This window comes from Eupeodes corollae, chromosome 3 (assembly GCF_945859685.1).
Source record: "Eupeodes corollae chromosome 3, idEupCoro1.1, whole genome shotgun sequence".
In the NCBI taxonomy this organism is placed as follows: Eukaryota; Metazoa; Arthropoda; class Insecta; order Diptera; family Syrphidae; genus Eupeodes; species Eupeodes corollae.
In genome coordinates, this window is record NC_079149.1 from 88,516,300 (window position 1) to 88,543,843 (window position 27,544).

The 27,544-nt window shown below is 37.8% G+C and overlaps 2 protein-coding genes across 2 annotated transcripts; one reads left to right on the forward strand and one right to left on the reverse strand.

Moving 5' to 3' along the window:
• Positions 1–715: 715 nt before the first annotated feature.
• LOC129948877 (uncharacterized) lies at positions 716–1,700 on the forward strand. The gene is made up of 2 exons (XM_056060017.1): positions 716–1,226; positions 1,306–1,700. The coding sequence occupies exons 1-2, from the start codon at positions 891–893 to the stop codon at positions 1,609–1,611; spliced, it is 642 nt and encodes a 213-aa protein (XP_055915992.1). The 5' UTR covers positions 716–890; the 3' UTR covers positions 1,612–1,700.
• A 7,034-nt stretch (positions 1,701–8,734) lies between these two features.
• LOC129948871 (histone acetyltransferase KAT2A-like) lies at positions 8,735–23,555 on the reverse strand. Its single transcript, XM_056060002.1, has 2 exons — positions 21,824–23,555; positions 8,735–9,829 (listed from the first exon to the last, which is right to left on the reverse strand). The coding sequence occupies exons 1-2, from the start codon at positions 23,130–23,132 to the stop codon at positions 8,865–8,867; spliced, it is 2,274 nt and encodes a 757-aa protein (XP_055915977.1). The 5' UTR covers positions 23,133–23,555; the 3' UTR covers positions 8,735–8,864.
• Positions 23,556–27,544: the final 3,989 nt, after the last annotated feature.

Below are 27,544 nucleotides of genomic sequence, written 5' to 3' on the forward strand. Positions count from 1 at the left end.
TTTTTCCAGTTTGATGCCTTTAAAAATAAAAATCATCTACTTAAAGCGTATTCTTTAAAAAAAGCCAAGCTTCAAAAATAAAAAATGTCATGTATCGTATAGTTAAGAGAATATAATAACTTAGTTAAATGGCTAATGGATTTTTCCATGGGTAAAATAAATAAATTTAAGTTTGATCTAGATCCGTCAAAATACTAATTTCCCTTTTTTGCATTCCATAAACGATTTATTTTTGATTTAAAATCAGATCTGCAGATCTGGATTTTTGGGCAGATTTCCATGCATTTCCACTTATACTATAATATAATTATAAAACATGTTACGTTAGAAATTTGGCATTTAAACTTATACAACAAAACGAAAACTTACTCATAAAAAACTCCAGAACAGAGAAATAAATCAATCTTAATTTTAAACTGCCGTTTGGCATAAATGTACCTGAAGAATATTTGGACTAAAAATCAAACCAATATCAGAACATTTTTTATTTCTCTTGAGTATATTTGAAAATTTATTTCATGTACCAATAAAATTGCGTTTGTCCAAAAATATGCACGTATTTGAAAGTGTGAGGACCCCTTTTTCCTACTTCTAATTTTATACGATGCAGTTATCAAATGCCCATCTAAAACTTTCATAAAAATTTTGATTGGCTCATCTCAAACTGTTGTCAATAAAATTGCAACTTGCTGCAGCTGCCCTTTTGACATTTCAATTTTCAAGCAAACAAAACACAACCCCAACAACAAGAAAAACATCTGTCGCCTACATTACACTTAAAACTTTAATTTTATAACTTCAATCCTTTCCCATTTCCAGTGTTTTAAACTATTTATTTTAACTTATACACTTTTACTTTATCCCTTAAGAAATTTATCACTCCAAAAACAATGTCCAACATTAAAAAACATTCCAAAGAAAACCGAAAAACCATTTCAAACATTGAAACTAGCCGAACTTGCACAGTTCCAGTGAGGAAAAGTTCTAATTCTTGTACAGTGATTAGACATCCAATAAGTTCCCACGACTTGGGTGATGAATTGACAAATATAATTTATGCAGAGGCAAACAAGGAGAACAATGGTAACTACGATGAACCCATTTTGAATACAATTCTAGCCTTGGGTCGACAAATGCAATCACTGCAATTGGATAGGCCACCAATGAGAACTCTCTGCTCCACTGAAGATCTCTCACCACGATCCAAAGCTATTGTTATGCCAAAGGTTGTTAATTCAAGAATCAATACATTTTATTTATATTTACTGATTTATTTATTTCTTTTTTGGAAAAATCATTAAACAGATCTCACAAAAACTAAACTTTCCACATGACAAGAATGTATTTCGCAATCTCATTCCAATTAATGTAAATGACAGTGTCTTGCTGCCGAAGAAGAAATCCTCGCTCCGCAAGAAGTACATAAATCACAAAGTTCTCACACCAGATTTGGGCGATTTCTTAGATCCAATACCACGGCTGGAACACACTATCCCTGAACCAGACATCGAATTAATACACGCTCCGAGCGATATTAATGTTTTTGAAGAATTTTGTGAGTTCTATCGCGACGTAAATCCTCGGTGGATTAGAGACGAATACAAAATATGATCTCACTTTTGAACCTCTATTTAATATTATAAAAATAACAAATTTTAAAGTACAAAATAAACGTGAGATTAAATTATTAACAAAACCAAAACTCTGTTTTTTGACCCATCAAAATATTATCTATTCAATCTTAAAAAAGGTACAAAGGGGTCTTTAAAAGTAGTGTTATTTTTGTCATTGAGCTTGTTAATTTTAACAGAATGCCTACTACTGTCAGTGTAATGGGGGGGAATATGTCTGCAAGGAACAGTGTGTTAACAACGAAGTTAATTTAGGCTTAAGTTATTTAGCGCTAATTATAGCTGATTTCATAATATTCAGAACCATTTACTGTTAATACCATTCTTTAATTATTAAAACTAATTACTATAGCCTTTGTTCAAAGTCTGCCTGCAGCATTGCCTTAACTACATATTTAGACTTGACGTTGAAAATATCATCTTTAAACTATTTGAATATCTGTCGCATATTAATTAAAAGTTCACAGCAAATGAGTCTCAGAAGATAGCACTTTGAATGCTTTATATTTCATATGAAAACTGTTCCACGCTTACAAGAGTGAAATGGCTTCATCTGAAACCGTTATTTGATTTGGACTAGGAAATCAAATAGGACATTGTTTTCAGTTTAACCGCATTTTTTAGGGGTTTTCTAGGATAAAGTATTAGGAATATAAAAGAAGAAGCAGCGGAATAACTTTTAGTATCAATTATTGTCCATTATTTACTATCCATGAAAAAAATGTATTAATTTTACAATTCGATTATAAAAGATCTTGTTACACAAAATTACTGCCACTGAGCAGCAGTAAATTTTAACTTTTACTTTTTACTCTTTTTGTTTTGATATAAATTATTATTAAGGGGGCCATCTAATTTAGACATAACTAAAAACATGTTCTGTGAAGAATTAGATCGAAAGCATGCTTGTTTACGAGAGTTCGAGCCTCCAACCCGGACCCGCCTGTTACATTGTAACATTTAAGACAGTAAAACAATGCAATTTTTTTTAAATAGGTGAAATTTTGTGAAATTTTCAAATATTCAAAAAAGGTTATGTCTAGTCCTAATCAAAGTTCTATAAATAAAGTTAAACAATTTTGTTTGTTGTTTCAATGTTTTAAAGCTGAGATATCGTGCCAGCCGTTCTACTCTGTTACACTGACAGTTGTATTTAATAAAAAGCTAAGTTTGAGCCTTCTCAGACTGCAATCTGTTTCTTAGTGGATCGTATATTAATCCAGCTCCACTAAATAGTTGATCGCTGGGAACACTGGCTGGTGGAGGTAATAAAAACCTCAGTGCAACTTTGGAGAGCCTTTTAAAGTGTGTTTGATGGACTTTCCACCAATTAAGTGGATTATTAACCAATTCTAGTTTTTTTTTTTATTTCGGTAACATGCTAACTCCCTTTGGAGTAGTGCTTTGGGACTAGCGTCAGATTCTCCTTCACCTTCGTCTTCAGTTGATGAATCTAACGTTTTGCAATCCTTCTAACTTAAACCGTTCGTTCCTGATTCCGAATGTAAAGTCTCATCCATTTTCTTCTTTTTTGTGTTGTTTGCATTTGGTGACAACGTAGGAGAACTGGTGCTTAATGGATCATTTATCATCTTTTGAATTACATCTTTTATTCTTTCCTCGGTGATGGGTTTGAAAAATGAATGCTTAATGAAAATTTTGTTGAAAAATGAGTTTTCAGATTTAAGGCTGCCAGCCGAATGGCATCAGTGTCCGATGGGTTTGATAAGTATTCATCAAGTTTTTTCTTAAGCATTTGAATTATAGGAGTCACAGATGATATAAGTGCTCATTTCACGAGTAGCTTCTTCAAAAGGTTTGAGTAGTTCAAGGCAACTTTCAATTATTTTCCACTCTTCTGGCAAAATTGGTTCAATATTGTTGTCATTGGTATAAAGACTTAACGCTTAACGCATCTTTTATCTTGGGAAAACGCTCAAACATGTAGAATGTGCTATTCCAGAGTGTCACACAATCTGGAGTACTTTAAGATGTGGTTGATTAAGTCTGTCCTGATTTTTTTCAAGCTGTTTTTGAACAATAGTTGAATGGTTGAAATGGGTTGAAATTTTCTTTAATTTTTGCTTAATGTCTTTTATATTTTCTTGCGATTGTAAATCATGTCGAATTACAATTTGCATCTTGTGAACAGTGCAATCTAAATCAGTCAATGATGCTAGTCGCATACCTATTTTCATATTGGAGCCTTCATCTCGTATAATACAATGCAACTTTTTCCTTCAAAATATTCCATTCGGTAAGCATTGTGTTAAATTTGTCTGCATTTTAATACGATTGATGTTCGTTCAAAGGTTTCTGATACTTTGTGGCAAGTTAAGCTTAGCAAGGAAACACTTGAGCTGGGATCTGACCAAATATCAGAAGTAAAAGACATGAAGTCATATTTTTCAATCAATTCTTTTACTTTAGCAGCAACTTTTCAGTACAGTTCATTGCAAATGAAATCAGTAAAAAAGTATCGTCCTCTAAAATTATATTTGGGTGCTAGTTTTTGTATAAGACGGCGAAATCCAAGTCTGTCTACAAAGTTAAATGGTATCATTTCTCCAATCAGTTCGTCAATTTTATATGAGTTGCTGCTGCTAATATCTAATTATTTTCTCTTTTGCAAAGATTCCTCTAACGAAAATTGTTTCTTTGCTTCTTGTAAAGGTTTTACAATTTTTTCTAAAAAGTAAAAAGATGGTTTTAAGAACAAAAAAAAATATAAAGGAACTATTTCAGAATTTTATGTTTATAAAAAAACATCATACCTACCTGCATCTCCTTTTTTTTAAAAAAAGGTTTTCATTGTTGGCGCTCTCAAATAAAACAAACTGTTCTGGTTGCTTTGACTTCAAGTGGTTTTCAACGAAGTAGTCGTCTTTCCTTTTCGTGAGTATGTTTTAGGACATATTTTGCATTCGGACTTGTCAGGATCATTTTAGTTTAAATTAAAATAGATCCAGATGCTGCTTTTTTTTTGGTGGCATTTTTGTTCTTTATTTGTATCACTTTTTCACTTAATATATAAAAATAAACTGTGTCTTCTGGCCATTTAGCAAGAGCTTTTATATCCTCCAATCTGTGACTAATGCATATGACTTGTTGTTGCTTTTGTCGTCACCTACTTGGGACCGAGATTTTTTTTAAAAGTTGTACTAAGGGTGAAAGGGTCGTTTTTATTGATAGTATGCCGTGCTGTTGCTTTTTTTCGAATTTGAAAAAAAATATATATATCATATATGCGTTTCGCCCCGGTTTAATGGTTGGGCTGATCAGAAGATGACCATTACACCTTCTCTTGACGCATATTTGCCCGAAAAAATCGGGATTCCATATAATCCGAGCTACATAGAGCATTTTTTTTATTTTTCATTAAAGTTCAAGAATTGACTAACCAAATAAAAAAAATGTGTTCAAATGTCATGTTTATTTTTTTGCAATCCATCCTTGAATAATAGGCCCGAAATTTTAGCGCGAAAGTAGACGACCCCCTAAACTCTGTTTCCCAATCTTTTTTCAAGATTCGATAGCTAGTGGATTAGCTTAAATAAATAAGATCCATTCATATCCTCTATTTCTTTTGACTTAATTATTATCTTAGCCCTTTTACCCGCTGAGCTACAGTTAATCAAATTCATATTTGTGCAGAAGTTTCAAAATGTTTTTAACACTCTTTTTAATTGCATTTTATTGCAATTAATTTGGTTCACTAAATATTTTTAACCATTAGCTTCATTATAATTTAAGATCTATAATGAAGTCCTACAAAGTCAGATTAAATTCATATTCGCACAGTATTTTTTATTCGCAAAAAATAGCAAGTAACCGTTAAAAATAATGCGTTATCATGTGTGAAATGACAAAAAAACCCCAAGTACTGCACCAAAACTGCCTGAAAGGTTGCATCAGGAACTCAAAAAGAAATGTTCAACAGAAACTCTGAAGAACTACATTCGCAAATCATGGTTTAAACGGTCGAGTTGCCAAGAAAAACCCGTTCATTAGAGATGAAAAACTTCAACTTTGCAGAAGCGCACCAGTTTATCAATCCCAGGATTTTGAATTGTAGAAAAAAGTCATTTTTGCAGATGGTATGGCGGAAACCAAATACCGAGCTCCATCCAAAAATAATAAAGCACGGTCAAGCGTTGTGGTGAATCGGTGATAGTTTGAGGTTGTTTTTCTGCAGCTGGGGCAGGAAAGCTACATATTATGGATGGAATAATGGAACACAAGAACTTCATTGAGATTCTTAAATTAATTTAAAGAGAAAGTGCACACAAATTGGAACTACAAAACCAATTCACTTTTTACCAGGACAATGATCCAAAGCATAAATCTAATAATACTCAGATGTGGCTGCTTGATAATTGTCCTAGAGTTATGGAAACTATAACCCAATCGAAAACTTATGGGACTATTTAGACCAGCAATTGAGGAAACAAACCATTCGAGTTTTTTATTATAGAAATGTAAATGAAATCTAATCATAAACACTTACTTTATTATATTTATAAATATTATTACAACATGAAAAAATATAAAATAAAATGGAAAAAATTAATTGCAATAATGATGTTCACAGTATTTTTGGATGTTTTACTAAAAAAGTTCATACAATTAGAAAAATTCCTGTCCATCTTTTGAAACTCATTAAATTGGGAAACGTTCATAGAAGAAACTGGAAGAATTGTGGTCAAGCTTTTTTACCAAAACTTGGTTTCTCATTTCAATCACTTGTTTTTTAATGCCATTTCGAAACTCTGCACTAAACGGAAAACATCTTAGGAACATAATAAAAATAATTAAAAACAAAAAGATTCCGATTTTGAAAACTTCTGGGCAAACTATTTGTGCAGATCTGGAAAAAGATGCGTTTCTTTGAACCACTTAGTCCCAACAAATTTAGGAGATACGGAAACAAATATTTTCGTAGGTTAAACAATTGAAAAGTTGAGATGCTTTTGATGAACCGACCCTTTCTTGTTGAGGATACAAATTTAAAATTTATTTAAAACAGTCTTAAAGTAAGAAAAACTAGAGGTTTAGATCAAATAAAAATACATATTTAAAACATATTTCGAAAAGCGGCATAATATATGGAAAGATCACTTCTCCAAATTATATAACGGCGATGAAGAACCGAATTCCGCTGTAAGGGAGACCTCGGCGACGCAGATCAACAATTCCGCCTACCCGACCTTGACGAAGTGAAGATAGCTACATCTAAACTTCAGTCAAACAAAGCTTCTGGAGCTGACGGCATCGCTGCTGAACTATTCAAAGCAGCAGGCGATGAGCATGCACCAACTCATCTGCAAAATATGGTCGGAAGAAAGCATGCCCGATGAGTGGAATCTCAGCATAGTGTGCCCGATACATAAGAAAGGAGTACCTCTTAACTGCGCCAACTACAGAGGCATCAGTCTCCTTAACATTGCGTATAAGATTCTCTCTGCCGTATTATGTGAACGTCTGAAGCCATTCGTCAACAACCTGATTGGTCCGTATCAGTGTGGCTTCAGACCAGGAAAGTCCACTATCGACCAAATATTCACACTACGGCAGATCTTGGAAAAAAACCCAGGAGCTTCAAATCGATACCCACCATCTCTTTATCGATTTTAAAGCCGCGTATGACAGCATCTATAGGGAAGAGCTCTACCGAGCAATGTCTAGTTTTGGCATCCATGTCAAACTTATCCGTTTGTGCAAAATGACGATGGAGAATGCACGGAAAAGATCTTACCGATGCATTTGATGTCAAAAAAGGTTTTAGACAAGGCGATGCACTGTCATGCGACTTCTTCAACACCGTTCTGGAAAGAATTGTGCAAAACTCAACCGTCAACACTAGAGGCACGATCTTTCAAAGGTCCATCCAATTACTCGGATACGCAGATGATATTGACATAATTGGAAGATCAAAGCGTGATGTCAGTGGAGCGTTTTTGAGCATTGCGAAGGAAGCGAATATGATGGGTTTAGTGGTCAATGAGGGCAAGACCAAGTATATGCTGTCGTCAAAAAAGGACATTGAACAACGACGTCTTGGACAAAACGTCAAAATGGACAGATATAACTTCGAGGTAGTTAAGGACTTTGTCTACCTAGGCACCGCCATATTAATAAAGACAACGACACCATCGCTGCTTTTTTGGATTTAGAAGGCAATTGAGAAGTAAAGTCCTCTCTCGAGCATCTAAAATCACCATCTATACGACACTCATCATCCCTGTTCTCATTTATGGCGCTGAGGCCTAGACCCTGTCAAAGAAAGATGAGAGCGTCTTAGGATGCTTCTAGAGAAAAATTCTTCGGGTGATTTTTGGTCCCGTACCCATAGATGTAGAATGGAGAAGATATAACGACGAACTGTACGGACTGTACAGCGACACTGACCTAGATAGCAGAATTAAAGTTCAACGGCTTAGATGGCTGGGCCATGTAGAGCGAATGGACATCAACGCTCCAGCCCGGAAGGTCTTCGAATCCAATCCCGAAATACGGTGCATGAGAGGAAGACCGCGACATCCAGAAGGAAGAGGACCTTAACCAACTTGGCGTGCGAAACTGGAGACAGCTAGCTAGGGACCGAGCTGGCTGGAGACGCATGTTGGTTGAGGCCTAGGACCGCCCCGGACTGTAGCACCACCTTAAGTAAATAAGTAAGTATTAAACGTGAGGTTCTAAATTATAGAGTTGCTATTGTTTTTTTATAATAATTTGTTTTTAAATTTTATATAAAATGGTCATAAAGTTTTACACTCTCCATTTTATTGAAAAAAATGCATTTTGAAAATTTATTTTTCAAGTATCCGATTATTCGTGGGAGTCACTGTAGATATTTGTTCTTATTTTCAATCACTGAATATCTTAACTTTGAATTCAAAATGGCTCAAAAAAGTGTTGATTTCTAAAAATCCTTCTTATTAAGTTGAAGATTTGATTGAACTACTTACCTTAGTGAAATAATTGTCACTCTTTAGGGATGCATCCTTTTTCTAAATGAATTTTGCATTCTTTCAAACCTTGCTTTCCTTGAATATTTTAAAATTCTTTTAAACTTTTTGTCTGTATCAAAAATATAAGCAAAGTTAAACCGTGTTAAACTTAATTTAAGTTATTTATTTAATAATTTAAATTTAAATTCGAAACATTAAAATCACCTTAATTGCTAGTTTTTATTATCTTCTTAAAAATAATTCAAAAACGACCCTCTTCAAATTATTTATCCCATAATCCAAGCTCTCGCATCTTGGTTTGGAAATATCGTTCAACAGAATTAGCACATCGATAATATTCGGTGTCAGGTTGATTGTAGAATCTACAATTGGAGAAAATTCTTGCCATGTCTGCCATAAAGAGACGCCGCGTAACGTAGTAGCCTTTTTTCAGGCGTTCGCCCATAGTCTTCATATCCATGGGATACTTTATGTGGTCATAGTAGTCGGGGACATCAGCCACAGCGACAGGTTTTAAGAAGGGCCATGCAGATGCATGCTGTCTGACTGCTTGCAAAACAGTCGCAAATGATGTTGCCAGCTTGTCAGGATCGGTTGATTCCTCGAGGGGACGAGAAGTGCGTTGAGCGCGCATTTGCGGTTTCCAGCCAATCTCTCGCAGGCCTGGAATCGATTCCACAGGAATGGCACGGACTCCTTCTTTGAAGCACGTCAATCCGGTTCTGATCTTTTGAACCTCCTTATGACGCTGTGCAATCAGTTCTTTCAGGATTTCCCGTTGTTTCTGAATTACCGAAATGAATTGAGTATAAACAATGCTGGGATGAAGTTCACAGTGCATCAGAGTTGCACGATCGTACTCTTTGATGTATCCCGCATAAACTGGACGGGCCAACTTAATGTCCTTGGAAAACCCCTGCTTCTTGAAATATCCAATTGCATGCTCATCGGCATATGTTAGAAAATGTCTCAGGCCACGTTGAATGCTGTAATCTTTAAGATGATTCATAAGATGCGATCCATAGCCTTTTTCCTGTTCACTCATGGTGACAGCACAAAATACTATTTCGGTAAATCCTTGTGTAGGGAATGGTCTGAAGCAGATCCCGCCTATTGGCTGGTTGTCTTTGATTAGAGCTAAGGTTTTGTGTTTTGTGTCGAAGACCAATTGGCTTATGTACTCACGAGGCATTTCAGTGAGTTGATGAGCAAATACACTATGCAAACCTATAAACAAAAAAAATGAAATAGTTTTTAAATAGTTTGGCTTTAAAAATGTATTGTTAAAAATTGTAGGTCCTTCCTACTTTTCTAGGATTTGGGAATAGGATAGAATAATATAAGAAAGTGTGGAGAAGATTCTCTGCGTAGGTTCTGAGCTATATAAAGCTGCCATTCCATGAGTTTCGAGCAGATTCTCCATCTTAATCTCGTGACCCTATAAAATAGGCCCAATAAATACGTATTAAAATTAAGTACACTACATACCGAGTTCGCCTGTCTTAAACAACGAGTTATGGGTTCATTATTTCCATAATTAACCCTATAAACAGGGACATAAAAGAATATAAAGTGCCGCAATTCATGGCAAGTTGCATGCAAATTAATTAATAATAGCAAAACGGGGAAATTATTTTTGTAATTGATAACATCCCTTACAAACATTACATCAAAATATTTCCTTCGTGATTCCAAAGTTTGGATGCCTAGAGATAAGAAGGCAAATCGACATTCCAACGTAAGATCTTTATAGCTACCCTAGTAAATCTTTTCTGGATTCTTTCAATTCTTGTGGACTGATCTGCATAAATTGGGTTCCATATAGTACAACAATATTATAATATTGACCTAACATAACTAAAATAGAGTGACCTAAAAGTAAAAGGGTCAGAGAAGTCCTTAGAATTTCTGGAAATAAACCCAAGCATTGAGCTGGCTTTGGCAACTACGTAGTCAATATGGCTAACAAACGTAAATGTTCGATCAAAAATTACAACCAGATCCTTTTTTTCGTCCACTCTAGATAAAGAGATTCATTCAATATTGTAAGGATAAAGGTTAGGTTAGGTTAGGTTAACGTGGCTGCGGATTTAGAATCCACACACTTAGGCCAAGAGAAAGGCCCATTGTGATACCACATGAATCTAGAGAATTACTTCTAGCTAGTAGAACCATTTTGAGCTTTTTATAAAGCGAAGAAGATATTTAATATCCTTTTTAGCTAGTTTGCTGGGATTATCAAAAGAGTAGTCCCCCAGATGAAGTTTGCGTCTGAGTGAAAGAGCAGGGCAAGTGCATAAGAGATGAGAGATTGTTTCCTCTTCTTCTTCGTCCATACAGCTCCTACAGAAGTCATTTGAGGCTACGCCAAGTCGTATTGCGTGTCTGCCTATAAGACAGTGTCCGGTAAGGACACCTATTAGGGAGCTAATATGAAGTCTGCTTTGAGATAACAAGTCTTTAGAGCGCTTTAGGTCCAGTGAAGGCCATATGAGTTTTGTGGCTGCGCATGTTGGTAAGCTGTGCCACCTAGAATTTGCTATCGCAAAAGCTGTTTCTTTTAGCATATGTTTACATGTAGCTATCGGTATACCTATCTTCTCCCTTTCAGGTGAAATAGGTATGACGGTTCCATTTTTAGCGAGTTCATCGGCTCTACAATTACCTGTGATGTCTCTGTGGCCCGGCACCCAACAGAGGCGCATGTTAAATTGCTGCGCCATCTCCATAAGAGACGATCGACAATCTAGGGCCGTCAAAGATTTGATCGAGACACAGTCAAGGGATTTGATAGCAGCTTGACTGTCAGAGAAGATGCGGATATCAGAAGTTGATATCACGAACCTCTTTGATCGCCAAAAATTTCCGCTTGAAAAACGCTACAATGATTAGGAAGACGGAATGAGATGCTTAGATTAAGCTTTTATGAGTACACACCACTACCAACTCCCTCATTTGTCTTTGATCCATCTGTATAAAAATGAATACTTTTGTTATCCAGGAGTTTTTTGTCTTCCCATTCATCTCTGGATGGAATGGATACCTGGAAGTTTTTTTTAAATTGGTATAGAACCAAAGAGGTTTAAAATGATGGAGTGTCCCACATTGTTGTTGGTCCATTGAGATGAGGCGTCGTGTCTTATCGCTGTACTCGCTGCCACTTGTTTACTGAAGATGTCGAGGGGTGTCAGATGGAGGAGAGTGTCTAACGCTGTTGAGGGTGTGGTTCTCAATGCGCCGCTTATGCAGAGACATGCAGTGCGCTGAACTCTGCTGAGTATGTCGCAGTATGTGACTTTCTCCAGTGCAGTCCACCATACTGCAACCCCGTACATAAGTATTGGTCGGATGACCGATGTGTATAGCCAGAAGGTTATGCGAGGTTGAAAACCCCATTTGCTTCCTATAGCTTTCTTGCAAAGGAAAAGAGCTACTGTAGCTTTTTTAACTCTTTCCTGTATATTGGATTTCCAACTTAATTTTTTGTCCAATATCAGACCAAGGTATTTGGCTTCTTTGGTAAAAATTGGTGGTATACCTTTTATTGAAGGAGGTACAATTACTGGGATCTTGTATTTCCGTGTGAAAAGGACGAGGTCTGTTTTTTGAGGATTAATACTAAGTCCGCAGTTATCAGCCCATCTAGTGAGCATATTGAGCGCATTTCGGAGGAGGTCTCTCAGTGTATTAGGATGTTCCCCTGTGACAGCGATAGCAACATCATCGACATACGCAACCACTCTGTAGCCTTCCCTCTCAAGGGATATTAGTAGTTGGTTAACCACTACGTATGTTCCACAGGAGGGGGGACAGAACACCACCTTGCGGAGTGCCTCTACTGACAGACCTTTTTGTGCAAAAATCTCCCAAACTGGAGTTGATGATCCTGCTTTTTAGCATTAGATTAATCATCTCACAGATTGAGTATTCGACGTTTAAGGTCGTCATAGCAGAAGTGATAGCGGATGTGTCAACGTTGTTGAAAGCGCCCTCAATATCCAAGAAGGCCACCATAGCTTATTCCTTTTTATCTAGGGAGTATTCGATAGTTCTTACCAGAGTGTGCAAGGCTGTTTCTACCGATTTCCCTTTGCAGTAAGCATGCTGAGACATTGATAGTCTCTTCTCAATGTTGTTACGTATATGGATATCGATCAATCGTTTCAGAGTTTTGAGAATGAAAGATGATAGGCTAATAGGTCTTAGGTCCTTAGGGTTGACATGCGAGCATTTGCCCGCCTTGGGAATGAAAACTACCTTTACATCTCTCCAGCGCCAAGGTATATAGACCAGATTTATAAAACTTTTAAAGATCATCTCAATAATGGGCGAAGTTATATCAATGGTATATTGTAGCTCAGCTGGTATGATTTGATCTGGACCTGGAGATTTGTAAGGGTTGAAACTATTCAGAGCCCATGTCAATTTTTCTTTTGTAACCAGACCTTGAGGAAAAATTAAGTTAATACCCGACCCAGGACTGTATGTTGTATTAACGGATTGGGAGCTATCTGGGAAGTGGGTGTCTAATAGCAGGTTTAGCGTTTCTTCGCAAGAGTTAGTCCATGTACCATCTGAGTTTTTAAGACAACTAGGCATGGTTGGATTTGTGGAGAGAATCTTCCTTATCCTTGATGCCTCCGCGGATTCTTCTATTGAGTTACAGAAGGATCTCCATGAGGATCTTTTGGCTATTCTCAATTCTAGTTTATACTTTTTGAGAGATTCTTTATAGGAATCCCAATCTTGGGGATGTCTAGTCTTTTTTGCTCGATTGAAAAGCCTTCTACAACCTCTAAGGATAAAAGATAGATGAAAAACCTCTACAAAATTTCATACTCTGACATTTAGAATCATTTATAACACACCAAGCGTACAGCTTGGACAAATCATTCTGCATATGTATGCAGTCAGATATAGTTCGAATACTTAAAAACAGTTTCTGATCGTCGGATATCATTAATAAAGATTAAGAATAGGATTGGCCCCAAATGACTTCCTTGTGGAACTCCGGAAGTAACTTCCACTGGATCCGAAAGTATATTATTGATCCGAACATATTGAACTATACCTACTAAATACGATTCAAACCATCTTACTAATTAGAATGAAAACCTAAATTTTTGAGTTTGGAAATTAAAAGCGAATGATTGACTTTATCAAAAGCTTTAGAGAAGTCGGTATACACCACGTCACATTGAGGACCCTTTTCAAGAATGCCTAAGACATAATTGCTGAAGATAGTTAAGTTTACTGTAGTAGATCTTCCACTAAAGAAACCATGTTGCAGAGGAGATATAACTTCTTTAAGAAGAAAAACTAGCTTGTTAGTTAGATCTCATTTATCGAAGCAGACTTGAAAGCACATTGGTCTTAAAGTTGTGAATACCAAAATGATAGGGAAAAACAGAGCTGGGTAAAGCATTCCATATTCTCGATGTACGGTTAAAAAGGGAATCTCTTTACTTGACAGTACGTCCGAAATTGAGCTCAAGGTTAAACTGATGTGCATTCCTAGAAATACGAGTATTACGGCTGAATTGTTTTAGAGGGGGGGGGGAATGCAACTGGCTAATTCGATAAAACACTGTTTATAAAAATATCAGTAGAACAATGAAAGGCATGAAACATTGCGGCAGTGTTAAAGTGACGTAATTGTTTCGGTTATAGTTCTATCGCCTATCATTTTCAAAGCTCTTTTTTGGATCCTGTCAAAAATACTTAAACTTGTTTATGCGAGCTATATTCAAGTTGAAGGCTTTATAAATTACAGCCAGATCAGAAGAGGTGAAAAATTTCATGCACCGCCGGAGAAATCCTAAGCACCTAGCAAGATTTTTTTGTCATATCCATGACCTTGGAAAGAAGGGACGTGAGTGCTATTGGACGATAGTTAGAGGGGGAGGATGATTCACCTTTTTTAGGGACAGGCTGTACAAATGCTGTTTTCTATTCTAAAGATGGAAAAGCTTACCCAGTGGTTTTGCCAGCGTTGAAGAACACCTCTTCAGAACCATAGGGGGAATACTATCCGGGCCAGCGGATTTGTGTATGTAAAGATCTCTCAGTACTCTTGCAACTTCGCAAGTGCAAAAAAAGATTCGTCCCATAGAATCGTTTACGCTCTCAAGAACAGGAGGACTCATGACACTCTCCGGTAGCGTCGAATTAACAGCAAACTGTGCTGCAAGCAAATTGGCTTTATCGATCGAGTTCACATAGGAAGCGTCATTGTGGACAAGCGTTGGAACCGAGGATGACGTGGTGTTTCGAACGTTTTTTATAAATGACCAGAAATTTGTACTACCTTTGGGACATTGTAGTATTTGTTGCCTTAATTTCTGATCATGCAAAAGTTTGGTTCGTCGAATGTGGCCGTTGCAAGTCTTTCTCGCTTGTTTGAACTTATTCCGGTTTTCCTCAGTGGGGTTGGCTTTATAAATCCGGAAACTTACATCTCTGATCCTAATTAAAACCATGAGTTCTCTTTAGGTTTGATTAATTTTACCCTATTCGGGATAAAATCTTTTATTTTACAAACAATTTAATTTGTAACCATATCTGCGCTGGAATCTACGTCACTATCGAGGAAGCATAGTGACCAGTTAAAGTTCCTGAAGAATTCATTAAGACCGTCCCAGTTGGCTTTCTCATATTGCCAAACGGTTCTCATAGGAGTTTTTTCTTAATTGGCTTTTTTACACATGAGTAATTTGCAGGTACGATACAATGGTCTGATGTGCCTAGAGGTGGTAATAAACTGATTGTGTATTTATTAGGATCAAAAGTAAGAAACAAGTCTAGGGTGTTGGCGGATTGACCTGCAACGTCAGCAAAGACCTCAACACACTTCCCTTCCGGTGTTGACTGGCCAGAATAACGAAGCCAAGAAGAATTGTGTACATCGAAATCGCCCGCAATGACGATTTCAGTGTGAGGATAATGGGCAAAAATTCTTTGAATGGAGTCGGACAGAGCATTAAATTCGTTAAAAGTTGAATTTGATGATGTGCTTATGAACCGTAAATTTTAACCACATGAAGTTAAAGTTTGTGTTAGAGCACAAACCATATTGTGGTTTAAGTTGGTACGCAACATCATTTCTTATATATACGGCTAATCCGTGTTGGAAAAAGAATAATGGCACTAAGCTATACCCATTTAGATCAAATTCCAAATGATGGGAATCTTCACCTATCTGAGTTTCACTTAATGCCAAAACAGCTCGCCTGTTTGTTGCAGTGTAAACATATGCGGCACAGAAACTCTTTCTAAGCCCACGAATGTTGCTAAAATCAACTCTGAATTCATCCAGCATTATAATATTCAAAGACTAATAAAAAACTATTCGGACAATTAACTATGATAAATAATCTGACAAGCTTCCAATTTGAACTTTTCAATAACAGATTTCCACTAGTGTTATGCCTTAGTAAAAAATCTGTATAATGATCCGTCCCTGGTTAACAACAAATATTACACATCAATATATCCGAAACACATAAGCTTAATCTGTATAGGTATAATAGAACCGTACACACTGTCAGCAACGATTAAGCTAATATGATTGTGTCATGTGGAGGGAAAGGAGAGTAGGATTACCATTGCACTGTGTTTTTTTTGTTGTATTTCTGTTTTTTCCTAAATAATGAATTGAATTTGGAATGCGGGTAGAACGTTTTTTACTATTGTGGAGCTTGTTTAAGACCATTCAATCTACCTTTTAACCGGCATACTCGCCCAGTTCCATCTTCAAATCCCTCAAGCTGCTCTAAGTAAACTTCCTCCTTAAGAGTACTATATAAAATTGCTATTTTGAAGTCAAATTGTTGAATTTTCAGTCTTTTGGTTGCAGCTAGGGCTAACAGCATACTAACTGTGTCGTAACGAGCTACAGGACTCAATGTTTCATCGTAATCGATAGCTTTTTGTTGAACATACCCTTTTGCAACAAGCTGTGCTTTGTCTCGCCTATTCCCATCGTTTCCTGCATTCTTCACTCGAAATACCCATAGATTTTGGAATACTTTAACGTCTTTAGTTCGTTCAACAAGTTCCCATGTTTGATTTTCTTTTAGAGATGATAACTCATCTTCCATTGCTGAAAGCCACTGTGCTTTATCTGGTGACTTCAAGGCTTCGAAGTATGAACTCGCTTCTTGACACCTTCTCCTGCAAACATGATATACTCTCCACCTGTCATCCAACTTGGCTTTTTTCGTTCTCATCTATTGATGTTAAATTCGTTTTCCATTAAATCTCCAGCATCGAAAAATTAAGCATTTTCTTCATTCTGAAAACTTGAACTTGATTGATTTATTCTTCAGAACTTAAAGTTTCTTCGGTACATTTTTCACTGTTTTCATTCTGAGAGCCAAACTCAACACATGTTTCTGCATTTTCTTCAGTATTTGCTTCCCCATTTACATTCTGCAAAACAAATTCAACACTGTTTCTAGTACTTTCTTCAGCACAAGGAATGTCTTCATTAGATTTGATTTCTTCAAGAATGTATCTTCAGGTTTCGCAATGCAATTGAAAATTACGTCATGACTGCAAACAATTTTCTTCAGGTTTGTAATCCAAACGCGATATCCATCTTTTTCGTTGGCATACCCAACAAATCTTCCATACATAGCCTTTTCATCAAATTTTTTACGCAGTTCCTTAGGTATGTGGACATAACATCCAGTGCCAAAGATGCGTAAATGGCTTAAGAGTTCCCAGTTCTTTTCCATATCATAATTCATATGGAACCTTGTTTTCGATGGTTGTCGGTCCTGTACGGTTTAGGACATATGCTGCTGTATTACATGCCTCAGCCCACAGACATTTTGGCAACTTACTGGCGACTCTCATACTTCTAGCTGCTTCCACAATTGTTCGGTTTTCACCTTCTGCTGCTTCATTTTGTTGTTGTGTATAAGGGGGTCCAATATATTGCTTTATGCCGACTTTTGACAGCAATATTCGTACCTTTATGGTCAAACTCTCTACCGCCATCACATCTCAACTTTTTGACTATGTGTCCGTTAGTTTTGGCTTCATTCAAGAATGTTTCAAGTGATTTACATACCTCGCTCTTGTGCTTCAAAATTAAGAGCCTACGAAACTTGCTGAAATCATCTTTGAAACAAACATAATATCGGGATCCTCCTACTGATGTTGTTTCAATCGGGCCTAGAACATCTGCATTGATTAACTCACCAACAGAAGGTTAGGTTAGGTTATAGTGGCTGACCAAGATGGAAACGGACACACTTAGGCCAGTTTAATGGCCCATTGTGATACCACATGAATCTTGAGGCTTCCTCCTAAGCTCAATGGAACCAGTTAGAGTCCCTTACGAAACGTGAGAGGCTGATTATACCGATATGATTTAGATCGTTTAGATCGTTAAAGAAGAATTCTCCTAGGTAATTCTTGCGTTTTCGAGCTAGAGCAGGGCATGTGTAGAGAAGATGAAGAACCGTTTCTTCCTCTTCCTCGTCCATACAGCTTCTGCAAAAGTCATTTGAGAATACGCCTAGTCTCGTGGCGTGCTTTCCTATTAGACAGTGTCCGGTTATGACACCTATTATCGAGCTTATATGCGATCTGCTTAGAGAGAGCAAGCACCTTGAACGTTTTAAATCCAGTGTTGGCCAGATGTTTTTTGTGGCTTGACACGTGGTGATGTTGGTCCACCTGGTGCCTGCCCTCCTCACAGCGTCTTGCATTAGTAGCAGTTTACAAGTAGCGATTGGTATGCCAGTACTTGCCAAACCTGGTAGGATGGGCTGTACTGTACCGTTCCTGGCGAGTTCATCTGCCTTACAGTTACCTGGAATGTCTCTATGGCCCGGCACCCAGCAAAGGTGAATATTAAACTGTTGCGCCATCTCCATTAGAGATGATCGACCTCCAAGAATGTCCTATCCTCCCAAAAAGATCTGGTAGGTATAGAAATCTGGAAATTCCTGTCGAATTGTAGTTGGGGGATGGTGTAATCTGTGTGCTTTGGAATTGATTTTAAGTACCTTAGAATTACGGAGTGGCCAATGCTGTTGTTAGTCCACTGCGACGAAGCATTGAGGCGAATAGCAGAGCTTGCAGCTATTTGTTTGCTAAATATGTCAAGGTGTAAGGTAGAGCAAGGTGTCCAGTGCTGCAGACGGGGTCTTGCGAAGCGATCCGCTTATACATAGGCAGGCTGAACGTTGGACTTTATTTAGCATATCCCTGTTTATACCTTTCTCTAAAGCAGTCCACCATACTGCCACACCGTACGTTAAATCCGGTCTGATTACCGAAGTGTATAGCCAATGCGTGATTCTGGGTTGTAAACCCCATTTATTACCAATAGCTTTTTTGCAAGAAAAGAGAGCTACAGTAGCTTTTTTGACTCTTTCCTGTACGTTGCGTTTCCAATTTAGTTTTTTGTCTAAGACAAGAATTTTAATTGGATTCCTTTAATGTAAGGAGGGTTGACAAATGGAATTTTGTATCTAATCGAGAAAATAAGACCAGATCGGTTTTGTGTGGGTTAACACCCAGTCCACACCGATCAGCCCAAAGTATTAGTCTGTCCAAGGCATTTTATAAGAGTTCTTTTAGGATATTAAGATGCTTTCCTAAAACTGCTATAGCAACGTCGTCCGCATAGGCTATCACTCTGAAACCCTCCGCATCCAGATTAGTTAGGATTTCATTCACCACTAGGTTCCAGAGGAGAGGGGCTAGAACACCACCTTGCGGTGTCCCTCTACTAACGAATAGTCTGCTAGAAGAGTTGCCCAGTTTTGAGTTAATTATTCTGCTAGTAAGCATTAAATGAATTAACTCCCGAAGCGAACTCTCTACATTTAGAGATGTCAGTGCAGATGTGATTGCAGATGTGTCCACGTTGTTAAAGGCACCTTCAATGTCAAGGAAAGCAACCATAGTGAACTCTTTATGATGGAGGGAATATTCGATGGTGCGTACTAAAGTGTGTAACGCTGTTTCCACCGATTTACCCTTACAGTAGGCATGTTGAGACGAAGACAGAAGTCTTCAATCTTTCCAGGGTCTTAAGAAGAAATGATGATAGACTTATAGGTCGTAAATCTTTAGGATTGACTTGGGAGCATTTACCTGCTTTAGGTATAAAAACAACTTTAACTTCTCTCCATGCCGAGGGAACATGGACCAGGTAAAGACAGCTGGTAAAAATTGCTTCAAGGATTGGTGCAATTATATTAGAAGCTTTTTGTAATTCTGCTGGTATTATTCCATCTGGTCCTGCAGCTTTAAATGGTTTGAAGCTGTTGAGAGCCCATTGTAGCTTATCCTTTGTGATAAAACCTTGTGGATATGTTGTATTTGAACTTGAACGTGTCAAACTGTTGCAAGTTTCGGTAAGAGAACTACCAGGAAAGTGAGTGTCCAATAGTAAGTTCAGCGATTCATTACTTGAATTTGTCCAGGAGCCGTCTGTATTTTTCAAGCAGCTTGGAATAGCTGGATTAGTTGAAAGAATTTTCCGTAACCTCGAGGCTTCAGAAGTTTCTTCTATCATGCCATGTAGATTCTTAGGGATTCTTTGTAGGAGTCCCAATGAGAGGCTAGTCTTGCAGCTTTGGCTCGGTTGAAAAGTTTCCTGCATTCCTTTCTATGCGAGTCAAGCTCTGAGGCCCACCATTGTGGTTTCCTCTTTCCTCTTATGTGTATAAGTGGACAAGCAATTTATAGCGATCTGTTCATAGCTGAGGTAAGGTCATTGACTTTGTTGTCAAGTTCGTTAGCGTTAAAGGAAGGACTAGATAGTCCAGGTTCTAGTAAACTCTGTAATGAGTTCACCAACAGTAACTGATCGATCACTTCCACTTCTGGACTTGAAAGGAAGTCGATGCATTTTACCAGCTGCACATCCATCACAGAACACTTTCGGGAAATCTAATGTTCATCTTGGCAAGAACTCTCTTAATATGGCGTTTATTCTGGTGAGCAAATCTTTGGTGGTATACTTTAAGCCTTTGACATGTATACCTGTACAAGCTCTGGTGGGTTCTCAACTTAACATACAGCTCATCTTTAAGGTACCCCTCTAGTAGTACTTCACCACTACAAGTGTTTTGAATTGTAACAGATTGGTCATTCATTGTTGTCGTACAACCATATCGAGCAGCAGCCTTCACAGGAAACAACTCTGCACTTGATTCAGGAAAGTACCATACTTCCATCAAAGTTGCTTCTTTCCACATCCCTTCAATGTTTACCTTAATGTTGATGTTGCCTTTACCAAACGCCTGCATCGTGACACCTTGCTTACCTAAACAAATTACTTTAGGTACATCAAATTGCATGTACGTTTCAAAGTGCGATTTGTTTGGTGTAACTTGTGTTGAGCACTACTGTCACAATACCATTGATCTTGTCTCAAAAAATGTCCTTTTGTTGCATTTAAAGAGAACGCCATCAAAGCCGGTCGCTTCATGTTGCTTTGTGTGGATTTGTTCTGTGGACATGCGGCAGCCAAATGCCCGATATCTTTGCACTTATTGCATGGAAATTTCATCTTAGCACATTCCAGTCTACTATTTGCCTTTTCTGGTTGCTTCTGCTTTTTCTTAAAATTTCCTCTTGCAACAAAAGCAGCGCCATCACTCTTGATATTTTGTTTCGTTTTTCTGGTTTAGATGGTGCATAACTTCTCGATCAATAAGTTCAAGGTTTGTTTTTCGGCAGGAATCGTATCCCACACGTCTCTAAAATTGTCAAATTCCTTACCAAGGGTTGACATGATTCTGGCATTTAGAATCCGTTCTGAGAGGGTATTTTTCTTATGCTTGTCTAGTTCATCATTGAGCTCTAGACTGATGTCCTCTTGTTCATCTTTTCTTGCTTGGAAAAAACTGTCTATTAACATGTTAAGCCTTTGGATGCTGCTTCTTTCAAAACAAGCGAATAATTTATCCCAAATAACTACTTAGAGTTATATATAAGCTACAAAGTAATATATTTTGTTAAGTGATTATCTAGCTTTAAGACCATGGACATACTTAAAAATTATTATTTTATTCAAAGCAAAAAGAAAATGAGTTTTGAGCAGATTCTCCATCTTATTCTCGCGACCCTATATTTTTAAAGACTTGGCTATTGACCTTAAAATAAGCTGAATGATATATAAAACAAATGAGAAGGTTGAGAAACATTGTAAGGGTAAAGTAAATAGAAAAACTAAAAAGAAAAGATACCTACCCAAAAGCCACAACATAGTTTGTTTCTCCACTGGCTGCGACAATGAATTCCCAACAATGTGAAACTGAATTTGACCTTGACTCTCTTCCGCTTTGACAATTTCATCTCTCGAAACATTAACAGGAAACAGAACTTCGGTCTTTGTGAGGGCTTTTGATTCGGAAATATTTTTCATAGCTCGTAGCACCGTCTCATCCGAAAGATCCTCATTATCCGAACCTCGATCAGCTTCTTTTTTGGGTCTTTTGTAAGCCGGTTCTGCTGGTCGCTTCAAAGCCCCTGCAACAGCTTCTTGTTGGCGTTTCTTTTGTTGCGAAAGAAACGTATTCGGAGGACGATACGACTGATCCCAAATGGGAGAGTCATCTTTCAATATTTCACCTTTAAGAGATTCTAGAAACTTGGGCATTTGTGTGATAATGGCTCGTTTGTCGGCGGGGAAACGATCCCGCTCCGTAATGCACTTTTTCTTCAACTGCTGCGCCATGCAAAGGAACACCGTTTTTAAAAGAGTCCTTCCAAAGACCAAAGATGTATCGAAATGCCTCAGGGAATTACAAAAGGCAGGCACGTGGCAAAACACCAGCCATCGGGTGTAGTTTATCTTGTATGTAGAGGCATCTTCGTGGGTTAAGTCTGCCCTCCGCACCGACGGCGGCTCGAAGTTATAATGATTGAGGAAGTTCAGGAATGTTTTGGCAACCTCCGTCATGGTGCTCAATTCTGATTGACTCAAATGACTGTACTTGTAGAAAACGAAGCTGGATATTGCTTTAGTAATGCAAGGAGCCTCAAAGGGTGGATCTCCCAGAGGACCTCGGATTACGGCTTTTTGTCTTGAAATCACACACTGCCTAAGCAAACGAAAGAGGTATAAATAGACCTTCTTGGTGTCTTCGTCTTCAACCCGTTGCATGCTCATGAACAGATTTTCCATGTCAATGATGGCTCCTAGGAGTTCATTCATCTGATCACTAGATATCCCATCCAGGTGAGAAATGTGATTCTGTAGAGGATGTTTACAAACTGAATTCCGGCACTCTTCGGAGAACTCTGGGCAATAGGAGCTCTCGACGTTCCGTTGGCGATTCTCTTGGAGTGTTTTCCATCCTGTGCAGCGACAGTTTTCAACCTGACAAGCAGAATACATTGATAGCTTGGCCAGTTGCTGCGATAAGGGCAAATTGAAAGCCTTCTGCTTGCGTTGCTGGATCCTCTGCAAGCTGTTCTGGCGGGTTCCCTCTTGTGGAGCTGTTGTTGATGATGCCAGTGCCACACTCGCACCATGACCTTCTTTCTGTGTTTCCATTGTTTCTATTTTAATTTTAGGTTTGATTTTGATTTGTTGTTTTTATAGCAAAGAACAAAAATATTCTTAAATGTAAACTAAATAAATACACAGATTCCAAATTTTGTAAGCGACTGTAAGAAAAACCGAATGTTGTTTGTTCACAATTTTTTCGCGAAATCTTACTTGTAGGAAGAGTAACGATATATTATTTTGTATACCTAAGTAAAACCTCTTTTTCAAATTGTATTTAATTTCATAATTATTTTTCACTTCTAAAACAGTTTATTGACAATCACGTACATAATTACATTAATTACATTAATAGTAATACTTTTTTTAAACAGAAATGGTTATTTTTTGAAGTAATTTCCATAAATTTTGCGGCTAAATTGCGAGCCACATAGGCAGCGAAAAGTTTGGATGATGTTTGCTCCAACAAGAAAAATATTGTTTAATGTTTTATTTTGTTGTTGGTATAAAAACATACATATATGTATCCTGCTCTGTCAAATATAATGAATTCTATGTCCGGCCTTGTCTGCCTTACCGGTGCATGTCAAAACATGAACAAAAATTTTTGTTCAGGGATGATGATGAGGAGCTTTAAAATATTATTTAAAAATGTTTGGCTTAAGACAATTAAATAAGGCAGGGTTGGTTAATACAACTTTTCTTTCTAATAGGCTTTTCAAATCAAATCAAATGGGGTGGCGCAACAGTCCGTTGTGAACCAGGGCCTAGTGACTTACAACTCTCAACCATTCCTGTGTGCGAGTAATGTTGTCAGGAATGGAGGGGACCTACAATTTTATGCCGAATCCGAACGGCTAGTTTGAGAAAGCACTTTTTCATGACAAGAATTACTCTTGAAGGAATTGTCAGTTCCTCGCAAGAGGCAGTACCCGCGAAAATTAATTTTTTTTTTTTAAATTAAGGTGGCACAGGCAGGGATTGAACCCAAGACCCCTTGCATGACAGTCCAACGCACTAACCATCATGCCACGGGTACTACTATAGGCTTTTCACACTAAACAAAAAACCGAGTTTTCGGCATAAAGTTTTCGAAAATCTGAAAATCGTTTACACTGAATACGTACAAATTATCGTTTGACATTTCAATTTTTGAGACGTTGACAGTCATCGATTTTTAAATAAAAGTTTAGTCCTTCAATCATTATTTTTTTGGAAAATAAAATGCATTCTTGTCAATTGTAATTGATTTTAATATACAAAAAGAAAGCTGAACACATTTCCAATGTTAAAAAACAACTTTTACAAACATTATGGTTTGGGTTGTATTATGCAGTTTCAATTGTTTTGAACAATATTTTAAAATATCAAAGTGAAATATTTGTTTTGACAGTAGAAATCAGCTGTTATGTTTGCATTTAATTGAGCGCTGAATATTTTGAAAGGTTTGTTTGTTTAGTTCATCTTTGAATAGCTACTAGTTTTCGACATGTTTTATTAATAAAACCAGTTGTTTACGAAAAATTTTAGCTTATAAATACTGTATGGGAAAACTTGAGTTTAAGATGTAGGTTTTTGGCTGGAAACCGGTTTTTGGGTTTTGTGTGAAAAGCCTTTATAAAGCCTATAAAACCTTTCTCTGTATAAAAGGTAAGTAAAAAGTTTCATCTGAATTAATAAAAAAAATCATGGATGTTCTCTCTTGTTTCTTTTCCAAGGTAGCTACTTACAATACAACCTGTCTACAAAATGGAGTACACCGGACCGAACTAATTAAAGTAATAATTTTGAAAGTAATCACTAGATTATTCTAACAGAAAGACCCTATCATTCATTTTAATATACTGAATCCATCCTGTGCGCACATGATTATGGTACTAGCGGCCATAACAAGGAGCAGTAGGTAGTTGATCTTTCTCGAGCTTGAAGACGTTGCATAATTGCATAGCAAAAACACTCTATATAGCACTTAATGGCTGAAACACAAACACGCTTCACCTTCGGCTTCGCCTGACGTTTACGAGTTCAGCCATAGGAATTCAATGCATGCTATCACAATGGAGCTTCGACAGACATTTTTCTGTGGGGAATAGTAAAGTGTGCGTAAATAAACCGACTACTATCCTACAGCTACAGCTGAAGGAGTACAGCATTTCTAAAATTTAGGCTATGAGTCTAGATGTTCTGCAAAATTGAAGGGAAAACGCTCTAGAAATAGCCTGTCTCTGTAAGCGTGAACCTGATTCTCATTTTGGGGACATTATATTTCATACGCAGCGGTTACAAATCTAACTAAGATGTAATATGTCCCCTATTACACGTTGACTCATGACTCACGACTCACTTTTGACTTTTCTTTTAAATTTGTATTCGTTGAAGCAAGCGCTATTACATGTTGACTCGTGCCCCGTGCCTCAAATTTGACAATTATTGTTTGTTTTGTTTTGAATGCTCCTTCTCGTTGGCTTTAATTTTTCTATAGTTTTTGAAGTTGAGTAAAATTGATAAAACAAAATAAATAGGATTTTGGAAATGGATTCCGAAAATTTGTTGAAGCTGCTGAAGTTACATACTTTTCTGATTTTCAAACAAATTGGATGTTGTTTATCCCAGCAACAAGAAAATCGAATGAAAAAGAACAGCATAAAACGAATATGAGAAAAAAGAAACGTCAAAATGAGTCTACTTAAAATTTGCCCGAGACTCACCGGACATTTCATTTTGCATCTCATTTTCTCATAGTTGCTTTCTTTTTAACACTCATGTGAGTCGTGAGTCGTGAGGCATCGTGTAATAGCAGACTATGTTATTTTAAATTAAATTTAAGGTACAAAATTAAAATATATAAAAGTCCGCACCGATTTCAGAATCTGTTAAGTAGGATGTGGAGGGATTCAAATCTCACTTTTGTTATTTATGTCATATTAAAAAGATGTCAAAATCTCACTCCGAATCTATTTGCAACTCATTCGTCGGTTTTTATTAACTCACTTTTGCCACCCACCTTGGCTACTTTATACACGTAGTGCTCGTTTTAATTGAAAATCTCTGCCTTTCGAAAGGACGGTCGCCATTCTTAAACTTCTGTGTAGAAACTAATTATAACAGCTGCCAAAAAACCAATAGACGGACGGGACCACCAAATAGGTAAGGTTAGGTTAGGTGATAGTGGCTGTCCAAGATGGAACGGACACACTTAGGCCAGTTTAATGGCCCATTGTGATACCACATGAATCTTGAGGCTTCCTCCTAAGCTCAATGGAACCAGTTAGAGTCTCTTACGAAACGTGAGAGGCTGATTATCCCGATATGATTTAGATCGTTTAGATCGTTAAAGAAGAATTCTCCTAGGAAATTCTTGCGTTTTCGAGCTAGAGCAGGGCATGTGCAGAGAAGATAAAGAACCGTTTCTTCCTCTTCCTCGTCCATACAGCTTCTGCAAAAGTCATTTGAGAATACGCCTAGTCTCATGGCGTGCTTTCCTATTAGACAGTGTCCGGTTATGACACCTATTATCGAGCTTATATGCGATCTGCTTAGAGAGAGCAAGCACCTTGAACGTTTTAAATCCGGTGTTGGCCAGATGTTTTTTGTGGCTTGACACGTGGTGATGTTGGTCCACCTGGTGCCTGCCCTCCTCACAGCATCTTGCATTAGTAGCAGTTTACAAGTAGCGATTGGTATGCTAGTACTTGCCAAACGTGGTAGGATGGGTTGTACTGTACCGTTCACCAACCGCTAGTTCACCTTCGGTAGTTTTTGGAGGCCCGCTTTCCGCGTTAACCTCATCTTTTTTATACATTCGAATTTTAATGGTTTCGAAACCATAGTTTATGGAGCCCTCGTTTAGGGCTAGAGGAGCCAAGGATTCTTTATTGAGTACCACAATGGCGCTCCTATAAAGACCCTTCACCTCCTCTAGCTTGGCTATTTTCCAGTTATGCGTCGGAAGGGACGGGTTACACACTCTGACCATCTCGAGAATGTCCTCGATACCAGCAGGTTCAATCGGTATCCAGATACGGGCTCTAGGTCTGCTGGGAATGTCTTCCACAGCGACAACCTCGAGCTTCGCACCTGGCCAAACTTCACCTAACCGGCTGACAGCAAGCTTGTAAAGGTCACAAGATCTCTGGTCGCCACAAACCATGAGTTTGACATGGCCTTGATGCCAACCCCCATCGCTTATGGAAGGAAGTGGTCCTGGAAGCTCTCTCAAAATGCTCAAAAAGCCACCCTAACCTTGACCAACTGCCAACGATCAGCCGATATTGTGCCATCATCATCGCTCCTGTCAATGACCGCAACCACGACTTTGCCCTTCGCGACGTCACTGAAATTAGATTGTTTCCTGATGGGATTGAGGGGGGTGCTCGTGTTATGCACCCGAGGCCGTTTTGGTGTCGGTGCGGCCCCCTCAAGAGATCTTTCTCTTTTGGACGTAGAGTCCTTATTGGATC